The 15466-nt window shown below is 38.1% G+C and overlaps 1 protein-coding gene across 1 annotated transcript in view; it reads left to right on the top strand.

The window, feature by feature from the left end:
• Positions 1 to 14012, top strand: part of GDA (guanine deaminase) — a 110333-nt gene extending 96321 nt beyond the window's left edge. The window contains exons 11-14 of the mRNA XM_006834918.1: positions 5519 to 5665; positions 9254 to 9384; positions 12276 to 12303; positions 13362 to 14012. Coding sequence (XP_006834981.1) covers positions 5519 to 5665; positions 9254 to 9384; positions 12276 to 12303; positions 13362 to 13432 — 377 coding nt within the window. The 3' untranslated portion in view covers positions 13433 to 14012. The remainder of the gene's footprint in view (positions 1 to 5518; positions 5666 to 9253; positions 9385 to 12275; positions 12304 to 13361) is intronic.
• Positions 14013 to 15466: the final 1454 nt, after the last annotated feature.

Raw genomic sequence — 15466 nt, forward strand, 5'->3', positions numbered from 1 at the left:
ATTCCATCAATTCCTAGAGGTTTGTGCTTTGCCAATGCCTTCAATGCACCTTGGACTTCTTCTTTCAGTATCATTGGCTCTTGATCATGTGCTACCCATAAATGGTTGAACATCAACCATTTCTTTTGTGATACAGTGACTCTGTGTGTTCCTTCCATCTTCTTTTGATGTTTTCTGTAACATTCAATAGTTTACTCTTTTTTTTTTTGTAAAGTGCTGTCGAGTTGGTTCTGACCCATAACGACCCTGTATAGGGTTTCCGAGCAGCAGCTGGTGAGCTTGAACCTCCAACCTTGCAGTTCAAATGGCTTTGCAGTCTGATGCATTAACCAACAGCGCCACACCAGGACTCCATTTTGCCCATAGAGTCCTTCAGTATTTCAAGTTGAGGTTTGTGTTTTTTCCTTCAGTTCCCTCAGGTTGAGAAATGCCAAGCGTGTTTTTCCCTTTTGGTTTTCTAACTCCAGTTCTTTGCACATTTTGTTATAATATTTGTCTTCATCTCCTTGAGCTGCTCTATGATATTTTTTATTTAGCTCTTTTACCTCCTCGTTTCTTCCATTTGCTTTCTCATCTCTACGCTGGAGAGCAAGTTTCATCAGAGTCTTTTTTGACATCCATTTTGGTCTTTTCCTTCTTTCTTGTCTTCTTACTGATCTTTGGCTTTCTTCTTGTGTGATCTTCTTAATGTCATCCCACAGTTGTTTTGGTATTTGGTCAGCAGTGTCTAATGCATCAAATTTGTTATTTAGATTGCTAAATTCAAATGGGATATGTTCAAGGTCATATTTTGGCTCTCGTGGACTTGTTTTAATTTTCTTCAGCTTCAGCCTGAATTTGCATATGAGTAAATCCACAGTCTGCTCCTGGCCTTGTTTTGACTGATGATATGGAGCTTTTCCACTATATCTTTCCACAGATGTAGTCAATTTGATTTCTGTGTATTCCTTCTGGTGAGGTCCATGTTTATAGTCATCTTTTATGTTGTTTAAAAAAGGTATTTGCAATAAAGTCATTGGTCTTTCAAAATTCTATCATGTGATCTCCAGCATCATTTCTATTACCAAGGCAATATTTTCCAACTACTGATCCTTCCTGTTTGCTTCCAACCTTTGCATTCCAATCACCAGTCACTATCAATACATCTTGATTGTATGTTTGATTAATTTCAGACTGAAGAAGTTGATAGAATTCTTCAATTTCATCATCACTGGCTTTAGTGATTGGTACATAAATTTGAATAATAGTGGTACTAACTGGTCTTCCTTGTTTGTTCTTGTCGTTAAGTGCCAATGAGTTGGTCTTCCTTGTAGTTGTATGGATATTGTTTTATCACAGACAGTGTTGTACTTCAAGATAGATCTTGATATACTCCTTTTGATGATGAATGAGATGCCATTCCTCGTCAATTTGTGATTGTCAGATTCAAAATGACCAGTACCCATCCATTTCAACTCACTAATGCTTAGTATATCAATGTTTATGTGTTCCATTTCATTTTTGAGGATTTCCAGTTTTCCTAGATTCATAATTTGTACATTCCATGTCCCAATTATTAATGGATGTTTATGGCTATTTCTCTTTATTTTGAGTTGTGCCCCATCAACAAATAAAGGTCCCAAAGACTTTACTCCATTTACACCATCATGGTCAAGTCTGCTCTGAGGAGGCACTTCTTCCCTAATCACATTTTGAGTGCCTTCCATCTTGGAGGTCTCATCTTCTGGCGCTTTGTCTGACAATATTCTGGTGCTCTTCCTCTTATTCTGGTGCTATCTGACAGTGTTCCACTGTGATTCATAAGGTAACCAAATATTTTTAGTAACCAAATATTCAGAAGTAGTCCATTTCTCCTTCTTTCTAGTCTGTCTTCATCTGGAAGCTCATCTTAAACCTGTCCACCATGGTTGACCCTGCTGATATTTAAAATACTGGTGGCATAGCTTCCAGAATCACAGCAACACACAAGCCACTACAGTACCACAAACTGACAGATGAGTGATGGAATTAAAATTTGGTCTATAAAATGTTGAAGTTCATTATCTCCCTTTCCAGCTCAACACACTGCCTCTTAAAAAGCAAACAAGGAAACAAAAAAAAGTCAAGCCCATTACCATTGAGTAGATTCTAACTGATAGAGATCCTGTCAGACAGAGTAGAGCTGCCACACACGGTTTCCAGGACTCTCATCTTTCTAAGGAGCTCTGGTAGCGTAGTGGTTACGTATCAAGCTATCAGGCTGCGAGCCACAAGGTCAGCAGTTCAAAACTACCAGCTGTTCCGCGGGACAAAGATGAAGCTTTCTGCTAAAGATTTACAGCCTCAGAGACGCTGTGCAGGGTGGCTATGAGTCGGAACTGACTCCATGGCACATACAATGACAAGAACAACAATCCTTCTAAGTGAGTCCTGGTGTGGCGCTGTAGGATAAACACTTGACCACAAGGTTGGTATAAACTGCAAGGTAGTTTATACCACCAGACAGTCCTCAGAAACCCTATTACTGGCTTGTTATGAGTTGGAACCAACTCAATGGCATTTAACAACAACAACAATCTTTATAGAAGCAGAGGGCCACATATTTTTCCCAGGGAGCACCTGCTAGATTCAAATCACTAATTTGGGTTAACATCTAAGAGTTTTACCACTGCACCACCAGTACCTCTGTTATTGTGTGGTTTGAACTGCTAATTTTGTGGTTAGCAGTCCAGTGCTTATCCTACAGCAATGTACCAGGACTCCATTACTCCCAGTTGTTGTTGTGTGCTCTTGAGTCAGCTCCGACTTATAGCAACTCATAGGGTTTTCAATGAGCTGCTGGTGAGTCTGAACTGATGACCTTGTGGTTCATACCGACCTTGCGGTCTGGTGCTTATCCTATGCGCCACCCCACGACTCATACAAATAGTCCTGACTATCTAGTGTGGCGCTGTGGGTTAATGCACCAGACTACAGAGTCATTTGAACTGCAAGATTGATAGTTCAGGCTCACCGGCTGCTCTCAGAAAGCCTATACAGGGTCACTGTGGGTTGGCACCGACTCAACGGCACTTAACAACAGTTAATAACCTTAGTTGTGTTACCCAAGGTTTGTTCTTTGACCATTACATTGAACTTTTGGCATTTATTTCATTATACAACATAGGCAGCTAGAAGAATATGATGTTGTTTTTAGTACGGTTGAGTCCGTTCCGACTCACAGCAGCCCTGTGTAAGGTTTCCAAGGAGCAGCTGGTGTGTTTGAACCGCCAATCTTGTGGGTTAAATCCGCCTTGCAGTCTAGTATTTTATCCCCCAGCATCACACCAGCACTCAACAGCATAATAAAGCATCTCTAAAAATATTATTAATAAACTTCATAGAGGCATTTCCTGATGGATAATTTTGATAGGGTACTGAGGAAAACACTCCTTTCTATGAATTTTAAATAAATGCAAACATTTAAATTTTCCATAATGATAGCATCCTAACTGTATTGCTTTTGTTTTCTTTGTTCCCTTCCAGTATTTATCCATAAATATACACTTAGCTTTTATGTGTTTCCATACCATATATTGATATTATTTGCCATCATAACCTAACATTTTATTTACTCTAGCAATAAAGAAAAAAGTACCAGACAACATATTTTAAAGCTTATTATACATTAAACCTAAACCTTATTTGTTTTCCTTGCTTTGATGTTATGTTAAATAAGATTTAATAGAGAGTTGGGGGTGGGTCAGTAGTAGAATTCTTACCTTCCATGCGGGGGAGACCCAGGTTCAGTTTCTGGCCAATGTATCTCCTGTCTCTAATGGGAGGCTGGCATTGTTGTTATGATACTGAACCGGTTTCTGCAGAGCTTCCACATTTAAGGCAGAATAGGATGAAAGGCCTGAGGATCTACTTCCAAAACTCAATCACTGAAAACCCGGTGGATCACAACAGTCAAATCTGCACCCAATCATGGGGTTGGCATAGGACCAGACAGTGTCTTGTTCCATTATGTATGGGATTGCCATGAGCCAGGGACCAGCTTTACTGCCTGGTGTGGCAGAGTAGGATGCGCACTGAGCTGCTAACCACAAGGTCAGCAATTCAAACCCATAGTGGCTCCTTGGAAACCATATCCAGAGTTGCTGTGAGTTGGAACCAACTTGACAACACTTAGCAACAACAACAAAACTTAAGTAGAAGTAATAAAATTCTTCAGGGAACTAGATAATCCTCTGGTAACAGTGTTCTGGTTAAAAAATATACGTAATCTAAAAAAAAGCCAAACCATAAAAGTGTATCAAAGGACATGTAAGATAATTGAACATAAAATTGAGCTGTAACCTAGAATTACTACTAAAAAAGCTATTACTTTTGATCTTTGCAATTCACTTAGTTGCTAGCCATTATCAGTGTCTACCTAGGAAAGACAAAAGGATCCTTTGAAATATAAAGTGTATTTTATTAGCGATGGATATACTTTTTTTATAAAAAAAACATGCTAACTTTTATGTGCCATTTATTTATACAAACTCATTTAATACCTTTTACATTGTTACTGTCAAAAGTAATATTTAATTTTAAGTATGATTAGGGATGTTATTTAAATCACCCAAAATCTCACTCCTCGTGTTCTGATACCAACCAGCTTATAAAGCTATGCACATCAGTACTGCTCACTTACTGCACTGATCTTCAAGAATATAAAAGTACCTTCTAAAAGCTGTTCCTGAAAAATTTCCATAAAGAAGTGTCTTTTTACTTTCCCATAAGTTGCCGTCTCAGTATATGGAGCAATGAGCTACTAATGAATCAAATATTATGTTATCTAAATGATCTTTGTAACTCTGCAATCATATTTGAACAGTTTCCATGAGAGTTCTGCCAGGGAATATTCAGAAATAAGAGTGTAGTCTACTAACTCTATTTAACCATTTGGATATTGTAATGGGTTGAGCTTTGGCCCCCAAAAGATACGTCTACCCAGAATTTCAGAATGTGATCTCATTAGGAATCAAGGTCTTTGCTTATGTATTTGAAGTAAGGACCTTGAAATGAGCTCATTCTGAACATGAGGAGGCATAAATCCAGTGGTGAGTGCCCTAAGAGACAGAAAAGGAGAGACACATCGAGACACACAGGGAATATGATCATGTAAAGACAGAGGCAGAGATTGGAGTGATGCTGCCCCAAATCAAGAAACACTGTGAGCCACAGGAGCTAGAAAAAGCAAGGAAGGATTGTCCCTAAGAGCTTTGTAAACGGTGTAGTCTTGTTGTCACCTTTGTATTTGTAGCCTCCAGAGCTGTGAAGAAATAAACTTCTGTTGTTTGGAGCCACCAAGTTTGTTGCTATAACCCTAGAAAGCTCATATAGATGTACATTCAATTCTAATTGCAGGCTTTAATTCCTTTAAATGTTGGTCTATGTTTATAGAAAATACTTTTTCTGTGAGTATATTAAAGAAAACCCCGTTTTGTGTATCTAATATTCCATGTATCCTCAGAATGTTACGGTTCTGACTTTTTCTTATTCTCCATAGATGTTGCTGGTGGTTATTCATCTTCCATGCTTGATGCAATCAGAAGAGCAGTAATGGTTTCCAATATCCTTTTAATTAATAAGGTAAATGAGAAAAGCCTCACCCTCAAAGAAGTCTTCAGACTAGCCACTCTTGGAGGAAGCCAAGGTAATAACCAATTTATTTCTGTCTTACATAAGGTCTAACCATGCCATTCTATGCCCTTGGGTGCATGAGGAAGGTACATGCATTGATACCAGCATGCACCCCATAGTCAGGTAACATGCCCAAAATGTAGCAAGTAATGTCTGTGTTCAGGCATGCAATGGAGGCAGGCATCATGCTTACCAGAAGTTCTCTGACTTCCATAGTAATTTTAATGGGCATTTATTTTTATGTTTATTACATGCAAATACCTTAAAATAATCAGTTTTCCTCTTGAGTCAACAACATGCAGTCTTAGGCAGGTCTTTTAGAGAATCAAAATCAGTAAACCATATATATGTATATATGCATAAAGAGAAGTTTATATCAAGGAAATGGCTTGCTGTTGTAAGTCCCAGATCCCCAGCAGAAGAGGAAGAGCAAGCTTTTCCTGCATGTCCATTATATTGGGAGCAGGCCACATCACCAAGGAAACATTTTTTTCAATTGATTGGCTGCTCATAGCCAGTCATCATAGAGTTAACTTTGCCTGTGTTAGATTTCATCACATGCTTTCTGCTGGTCCAAACAGTAGTAATAATAATAGCCATCGCTACTGTTGTTGTTGGAGACCTGGTGTGGTCCTGTGGGCTAATGCGCCAGACTGCAAGGTCATTTGAACTGCAAGGTCAGTGGTACAAGCTCACCAGCTGCTCCTTGGAAACCCTGTACAGGGTCACTATGGGTCGGAACGGACTCAACGGCACTTAACAGTAGCAACTGTTGTTAGGTGCAATCAAGTTGGTACTAACTCACAGTGACCCGATGTACAACAGAATGAAACACTGCCCAGGCCTGCACCAACTTCACAGTCGTTGCTACATTTGAGCCCATTGCTACTACCATCGTGCCAGTCTATCTTGTGATTGATTTTATTTGCTGTGGTGGGTAACTGTAGCTGCAGACCTCAATCTATGGTACAGATAAAACAACTAAACTTTTTCTTATGATGTCATGATTTTCTGTGTTTCTTGGGGGCACTTCCAACATCACTAGTGACACTTCATATGGGTCCCGTGGTGTGATTCAAAGTTTATGGTATTGCAGTGAACACAACGACAAATATGTGAGCACCGTGAGAGTTCACTTTTTACTGCAATACACGATTTGCTGCACAGGTGCACTGCTCACACAGAGATGAGTAATGTCACATGGCATTAAAAAAAGAAAACCTACATTTAAGTGGTTAGCAGTTGGACACTACCAGCCGTTCCATGGGAGAGAGGTGAGGCTTTCTGCTCCCGTAAAGATTTACAGCCTCAGAAACCTTATACAGACAGGGTCACTGTAAGTCGGAACCAACTCCATGGCACATAACCACCACCACCACCACCACTACCACATTTAAGTGGGCCCACACAGTTCAAATCAGTACATTCAACGGGCAACTGTAGTTGTTTTACCATCTTATTTTCATGGTGCAAACAAGCTATACTTAAACAGTGCTTTTTTTATTCTAGGCTCTCAGTGAATTGCTTCATCAGGACCCTGTTTCTGAGCAAGTCAGCATGGGTGCCTACTATATCATTTCTACCTTGCTATGTGCTTTTAACCACTGGGTACTGTTAGGAATGTCTTCCCCTTAACTTATATCTCTACTACAATTTGAGTACAATGAGATCAGTGGACCCTGTTTTAAAGTGTGTCATTTTCCCGGCTCTGCTATATCTACTCTCAAGAAAAATCTAGATGCACATAAAACACCTTCTTAGAGCCAACAATCACTCCAGAAAGTGTTAAAACAGCATTTCCTGCAATGCATTCGAGTTGCTTACCAATTGAGCCCATGTCCAACCATCTCAATTTACATCACTTTACAATGTCACTGAAAGTAATGTGTCAAGTATCTAAACATATATGTTCATGCTTAAACTCTTCAGTTCTAATGTGTGGCTCAATTAGTTTATATCACCAAAATTACCTGGATCCTAACAAATGTATCTAAGTAGCTCTAGTAGCATAGTGTTTACGAATCGGGCTGCAAATTGCAAGGTCAGCAGTTCAAAATTACCAGCTGCTCCACAGGAGAAAGATGACGCTTTCTGCTCCTGTAAAGATTTATAGCCTCGGAAACACTGTACAGGGTCACTATGAGTCAGAACCAACTCTACGGCATATAACCACCACCAACAACAAATGTATCTGGCCTATTGGACATTAAAACAGTTATATCTTGAATACAGTCATTGAAAAACCACATTTGCCTTGCTTCTTTGTCAGTGCCAAAAAGTAGAGTGTAATCAATGAAGGAGAATAGAATTTCCAGTGATTTTCTATTACAGTCATTCCCACCCCACACAGTTAGTAGAAGTTACCTACCTGCTTTTGATACTTCTCACTAACTTTCACACTTCTGTCTTGCTATGGAAAGTTCTTTACCTAAAAACAAAACAAAAAGCCTTTTTCTTTTTAATTTTCCTGAGAATAAAAGACTGGCCCTTTAAATGATCTTTTACAAGTAAGTAAGGATTCTAAGTTAGTGCTCAGAGAATTGGCAAAAGATTTCTGGATATTCAGACTCAGAAATACAAAGTATTGCATGTTATGTCATGGGAATCTGTAATCCAGTGTTGTTTCACAACTGTATTCTGAGAGTAATAGAATACAACAAGCATGCAAAACTTGAAATCAGTAATGTTGCACTCTGATTAACCTTCCTTTCAAGTATGCTTCCACTTGTTACCTGAGTGTATACCTTAGTCACATTACAGGCTCCAAGGAGCTTTGGATCCAATACCCTCATTGACCAGGAAAGTCCAGTACCCTATTTTTGGAAATGAAATCATAAAATGAGTGGTTCTTACCTAGTGTTCAATATTCACAGAGCATGAATTCTGGCTGGCTATTAGATGGACAGGATCAATAGGCATTAGTGACCCATGCCCTATTTCAGAAAACCATTCTTTGCTGGTGATCAGAAAACCTTCGAGGTTACAGAGACTCCCAGTACTTTCAAAGCGTTGTGATTCCTAAAATGTGAAATCTATTCACACTGAAAAGTTTTTTTTTTTCTATTAAAAGGATTTATTTAAACCAAGGAATTTATGACAAATATGTTGGCATTGGAAGATAACACAAAAGGAGAATTATTATTTATTTGAGGTTCATTTCACTGCCATGAAAACGGATCTTGTTAGAACAATAAGACCAAAAAAGGCAGTAAAGGAGTTGGGAGTGTTGTGTGGAGAATAGGAGGGAAAAACAAAACAAAGGGGTTTCTATCAAGTCAGTCATCCTGTTTTGTAAAGAGATGAAGGAAAATCTTAGAGAAGAGAGGGTAGAAAGCATACTGACATAGAGAATTCTGATCATTATAATGAACAAAGCTGTTTTTATTGTCAAATTTTGCTTTTCCTGTGTGTGCTCTGCTTTTATAAGTACAAGTTTTATAACCAACTAGAATGAGAGAGCTTTCCTGCTTCATTATTAAGATACTTTTTTTTTTTTTTTCTTCCCTAGTGTTATGCTGGCCGGCTGTGTCCCTTGCAAAGCATGATATTTGCACGGTCTGATGGTTCTAAATACTGTTTCTTATCTTGTTCCACTTTGTAGCCCTGGGACTGGATAGTGAGATTGGAAACTTTGAAGTGGGCAAGGAATTTGATGCACTGCTGATCAACCCCAAAGCATCAGACTCTCCCATTGACCTGTTTTATGGTGATTTTGCTGGTGATATTTCAGAGGTAAGCAAAAGAACATTTATCAAAAGTCAAAAGGCATTTATCACATTAAGTAGTCATAATAGCTTCCCTGTAGGGGGGGAAAAAAAAAAAAAGAAGAAGCTGAAACATTTTAATGGAAATAAGGAGAATCTTAGAAGGCAAATTAGGTGTTTGAGGTATTATTACAACTTTGTGACAGTAATATTCAGAATAATAATATTAACAAAATATTCGTATTTTGAATTTATTTTGTCTTCAAGCAGCCATACTATATCTAGCACTTATAAAACATTTGTTATGAGCTAGGTAAGCATGGATCAAGCACTTTTATACATCCTTTCTTTTAATCATCAGAACAACTCTAGTGGGTAAAGTGTTAATATTTTTATTTTACTTAGAGGGGTTGTTGTTACAAAGTTCTGTCAAGTCAATTCCAATTCATAGCAACCCTCTATAGGGTTTCTGAGGAATGACTGGCGCATTTGAACTGCCAACCTTTTTTGCAGTCCAGTGCTTACCCTATAACACCACACCAGAGGTGGTAGTGGTGATTGTGTGCCACCTAGTTGGTTCCAACTCATAGGAAGCCTATAAATCTTTACAGGAGCAGAAAACCTTCTCTTTCTCCCATGGAGCAATTGGTAGATTAGAACTACTGACCTGGCAGTTAGCAACCCAACTTGTAAACCACTATGCTATCAGGGTTCCTATTCATAGGGGTTATTGTTGTTCATGATAAGTGCCATCTAGTTGGTTTCAACTCATAACAACCCAGTATAGGGTTTCCAGGGAGTGACTGGTGAGTTTGAGCCATCTACCTTGTGGTTCAAACTGACCTTGCAGGCCTGCGATTATCCTTCAGGATGGTGAGGCTTAAAAGCAGTGAAGTGATTTATGTAAGGACTCAGGGCTAGTAATTAATTGGAAGAGTTTCAATTCAAACCTTTGACCTTCTCACTACCAAAGGCTGGACTCTTAACCAGTCTGCTTCATTGATTTTCTTGGTTTTATAAGAAAATGAGTTTCATTACCTTGTTTATCTTGTTATAAATTGTTTTGCTATGTACAAAATGAACCCTGGTGTGGCGCTGTAGGGTAAACACTGGACTGCTAATTACAAAGTTGGCAGTTCAAAGTCTTGGAAATCCTAAACAGGGTTGCTATGAGTTGGAACTGATTCAGTAACACACTGCAACAACAAATGCATGAAATAAAATAGTTCTTACTTTAATAATAACTCTTTATCTGATATTGGGTTTCTGTTTTTTAAAAAGAGTAATATTACTATTTACAAATTGATTAATTAATGTAAGAACAATGTCATGAACCAGAGTCAGCAGAGAATTGGTTCCCATGAGGTTGAGGTCAAGTAGAGTTCCACCGTCCCACTTTTCCATTATTTTACTTCTTATATCTCTGCTAAGTTCAGTAATACACCGCAGCAGTCACAGACTGGCAAGAACTCACAGTTTGTGATTTATTAGGGTAGCAACACAGAAGTAACAGGATACGATTTGGGAAAGAATTCAAGGTAAACATAAGGAAGTTGTTGAGACAGCTCAAGGATGGGGCCTGAGAAGATGGAAGATGAGAGCAGATCTCTTCTTCCTTCCCTCAGGATAACTTAAAATGAGATCAAGCGTTGGGAAAGGTCTTCCTCAGCATGACTCTTGGGTAGCTCTTCTCTGGATCAGGACTGCTCTGCTCCTAGAGCTTTTATAAGTTAACCATTTACTCTTTGTTAACTACAAGACAGACTTTCTGTCTATATAAATGTTAGCCTGGGTCCCCCTCCTCACTTCCAGCCAATTCCAGTAAAAGTTAGTTACCAGGTAGGGCTCGGGAACCGGATCAGAGGATCAAATTGAAGGTGAAAGTAAATGTAATCATACACGCGCGCACGCACGCGCACACACACACACACACACACACACACACACAAACAAAAATGACAACAAACCTATTCCTGTTGATGAACTCCTGGTATGTCGCTATAGGATAAACACTGGACTGCTAACCCCAAAGTCATCGGTTCAACCCCACCAGCCACTCCTCAGAACGCTATACAGGGTCTCTGTGAGTCAGAACTGACATGACAACACTTAACAACAATATTGCTATTGAGTTGGTTCCTACTCCGAGTGACCATAGAGGACAAAGTAGAGCCACCCCATAGGGTTTCCAGTTGTCATGGAAGTACACTGCGACATCTTTGTCCCACGTAGTAGCTGGTGGGTTTGAACCACTGACCTTTTGGTTAGCAGGTAAGTGCTTAACCATGGAAGTTCTTGTAAGAGAGATGCTGGATTATTTGAAATTAAGTATCATTTGTTGTTTGCATATTATTTATTCTTCTAGTCCTTTATTAGAATGATTTTCTTAGAATAGAACTCAGTTCCATGTATCTGATCATTTTTCTTAAATTGTACACCTATAGAAATGTTTGAATTATTATATTAACTTCTTAAAAATTCATATAAAGCCTTCTTCTGAGGATATCAAAGCTATATATCAAGAACTTCTAGTCAGTGGATAAACATTTGTTGGTAGTTAATAATTGGTAGCATAGTGCTTACAAATTGGGCTGCCAACCTCAAGGTCAGCAGTTCGAAACTACCAGCCATTCCACAGGAGAAAGATGAAGCAGCTTTCTGCTCCCGTAAAGATTTACAGCCTTGGAAATCCTGTGCAGGGTCACTATGAGTCAGAACCGACTCCATGGTACTTAATACCACCACCAACAACAACAATTATTTAAAGCTAGAGACCATTGCTTAGTAATTAATGTAATAATTAATTTGTGATAGAAAAAAAATATATTTCTTAGCTTTGCCAACCCTATTGAGTATGAATTTGCTTTTCTAAATGCACAAAGGATACGTTCTCATTATAACCTTTATTTTCCATTTTAGGCTGTTATCCAGAAGTTCCTCTATTTAGGTAGGTAGATACATGTGTCTGCTAACTAAACACTGTTTTTGTCTCTTTGGATGTCCCTCTCTCTGTAATATGGCGCCATCTCTTAAGCCCAATGTGTGATCATTTGCTTCGATACACTATGTTTTAAAGACCCCTCACTATTAAGCTCATTTAAGGCTTGATATATAAACTATTTGAAATGTGCATGCTTCTCTAGAACGTGGAACTCTTACACTGAGAAATGGAAAACCAAAGAGTTTCCATTTCTCTCATACTGGTTCTCTTCCCCACAGTCTGCCATACTGCACTCTTTATTTCTGTGCAGTGGAGTCTTTGTCACACAGACTTTGAACGTATTCACATTCGATTGTGCTCCCTAAGAGAGAGAGAAAAAACAAAACAAAACAAAAAACAGTAAAATAGTATGAAAGATTCTACTTTTCCTCCCATTCTGTGCAGTGAGCTGGGACCCCTGAGTGTACTTGAGATACTAGTGATTTTGTGTGGCGCTCATGTCTTGAAGGCCATTCCCCTCATGATGAGTAGGATTCTAGAGTTTAAAGAGAAAATAAAACCAGTTGCCCTGAAGTCCACTTCAATTTATGCAACCTCAGAGTAGAACTGAGGTTCTCGGTGACTGATATTTTGAAAGTAGATCCACAAACCCTACTGTAGGGGCACCTCTTGGTGGACTCAGCTTCCAACCTTTCATTAGCAGCTGTGCATTAACTGCATGAGCCACCCAGGGACTCCTCAGTTTAAAGAAGAGTATTCCTTTTACAACAGAGGCTAGAAATGCAAACCAGCTACTTCAGCTGGAGAACAATTGAGGGTCTTTTCAACTATATGTGATTCCCACCTTACTTGTGTGTAGAATTCACCCTCAAGTTCCACCCAGCATGCTCTATTGATCACGTTACTCTGTCAAGATCATAAACAATATGACAGAAAAGAATGATAGCTTTTAATATTTCCTGTCTCAGAACTGTTTTTGTTTTTAAATCACAGTCTGTGGCCATATACATCATCATTGACATATTATTAGCATATCATAAAAGATTTCTTACCTTCTCTTTCAGGAGATGATCGAAATATTGAGGAGGTTTATGTCGGTGGAAAGCAAGTGGTCCCATTCTCAAGTTCTGTGTAAGACCCTCAGACTTCTGCAAATGTTCTCCTGGGAAAAAGTGATTTTGCGCCTCCCTTCTGCCCAGGCGGAGTTAGAAAGTCAAAAAATCATACCTTGTTCTTGGGATGACTATCTCTTTCTGTATCTTGGTATGTGCTTGGCAAATCCTCTGAAGGAAGCTGGACTAATCCTTAATTCTCTGATTGGGAGAGTTCATAATTTCATGAAAATTTCTTCATTCTGAGCAGTTCAGATTTACTTTAAGGTCAAATATAAGGGAATGTTTTTGCTGGTGGTGTCCTTATGCGATTTAAGTAACATTGATTGTATATTTTGAAATGTGGAGCTAAAAGTAATTCCTATACGGTTAAATATTTTGAAGTAATGTGAAAATCAGAAATCTGAAAGGACCAGAGAGATTATTTTTTGTGAGAGAGTAAAAGACTATGAACAAATTTTGCAAAAACTCTTAAGAGTTGTGTTTGAACAATACATTCTGAGCATACCAATTTAAAACGAGCACTTTTTGAATTTAAACTGTGCTTCTAGACCGACCTTGTGTTTTGGAAGTTTGCACTTAAAGGAATTTGCATATCAGAGATGTGTCACTGTTATGTTTTGCCTTCTTTGGGGATGAAATATTAGAAATTGAATGCCACATGCTTTCTTAATGTAGTTCTGTGCTTGAGAGTGTTCCACAGAAGTGGGCATTAAGGATTTAAAGTTTCTTAGGAATATTACTCATGTAACTAGATGGCATAAATAGTTGTACTTCTGTGTACTTTAAAATCACCTTGATTTATAGCTGTGTGATGTTATTGCTTCTGTTTTATTAGAAGAGAGGTCAAATACATATTCCATTGTTGTGTAAACTGGAGTCTTCTTAAATTGAAGTAGTTTTGGACGTTCACTAACCAATACTAAAGGGAGAGGTTTCATTTCAATGACCCATTCTACCCAAGTGTTATCCTTTAGTCACTGGACATTTCATACACTGACCATCAATCTGTTGGAATTTTTTAATGAAGGACAAATCCTACTAAAGAAATAGTATTAAAATCAGTAAGCCTTCCCTATTGAAAACGCTTTATTCCCCTATTTTATCCAGTTGTCTGTTTAATTACTTAACACTTTTCAGGACATTGGAAATTTAGAATAACAATAACGAAAAGTGCATGCCCCATGTCTTGTGTATGTTAATAGAACCTAACTTGTAGTAGATATTTCAGAACATTAAACAAAGCAAAGAACATTTTTTTTTTTGCAAAGAACATTTTTATACTTCCTAATTAATATAGTGTGCTTTCCCATTACCTAAAATTAAAATCAAATTATGACCTTGTAATAAATCCTTAAAAAGTGTTGATATGAATATGTAATTTAAATTCCATACGTTTCTTTTATAATTCTGAATGCTATACCCCAACAAGGAAAAGGAATAGTTTTTTGTTTTTGTTTTTTGTTTTTAACTATATCATTCTTGTTCCTTGGGCTTAGGTGAGATTTCATATTATTACCTTATGGTAAAGAACTTTATGTAATATGGCTAACTCTATATTTACAGAGCTATTATACTACACATTTTATTTTCATATAATCATGTTCACTCAACAGTAATTCACCTAGGTGTTTTTCTTTTTCCTGGTAGACAACAACAAAAACACTTTTAGAGTTGATTTGATACACTAAACCTAAAGATGGAAGATATTTTTTGGTTGTGTTTTTTATTAAATTACAGAGCCCGATTTCAGTCTCTTCTTTCCAGTGTTTTTCATTCCTGATCCATGTCACAGATGCATTGACAAATTTCTCCTGACTTCTCTAGTGTGTGGACTCCTGCTAACTGCTATACCTTCTAACTCCTGCCAAAGGAACTTGGTTACTCCCAAGGGAGTAGGTTCAGGAATTTAGATAAGATGGACAAGATCCACTCATAGGCAGTAACTGTTTCCAACTGTTTCAAGATCTTACTCTTAACATTCCTTTAAAGTGTAGACATTTTGATGTTGAACATTAGTTTTCATTTAGATTGAGGATCCACATGCAGTAAATAAA

The sequence above is a fragment of the Chrysochloris asiatica genome, unplaced genomic scaffold, assembly GCF_000296735.1.
Source record: "Chrysochloris asiatica unplaced genomic scaffold, ChrAsi1.0 scaffold00014, whole genome shotgun sequence".
Taxonomy (NCBI): Eukaryota; Metazoa; Chordata; class Mammalia; order Afrosoricida; family Chrysochloridae; genus Chrysochloris; species Chrysochloris asiatica.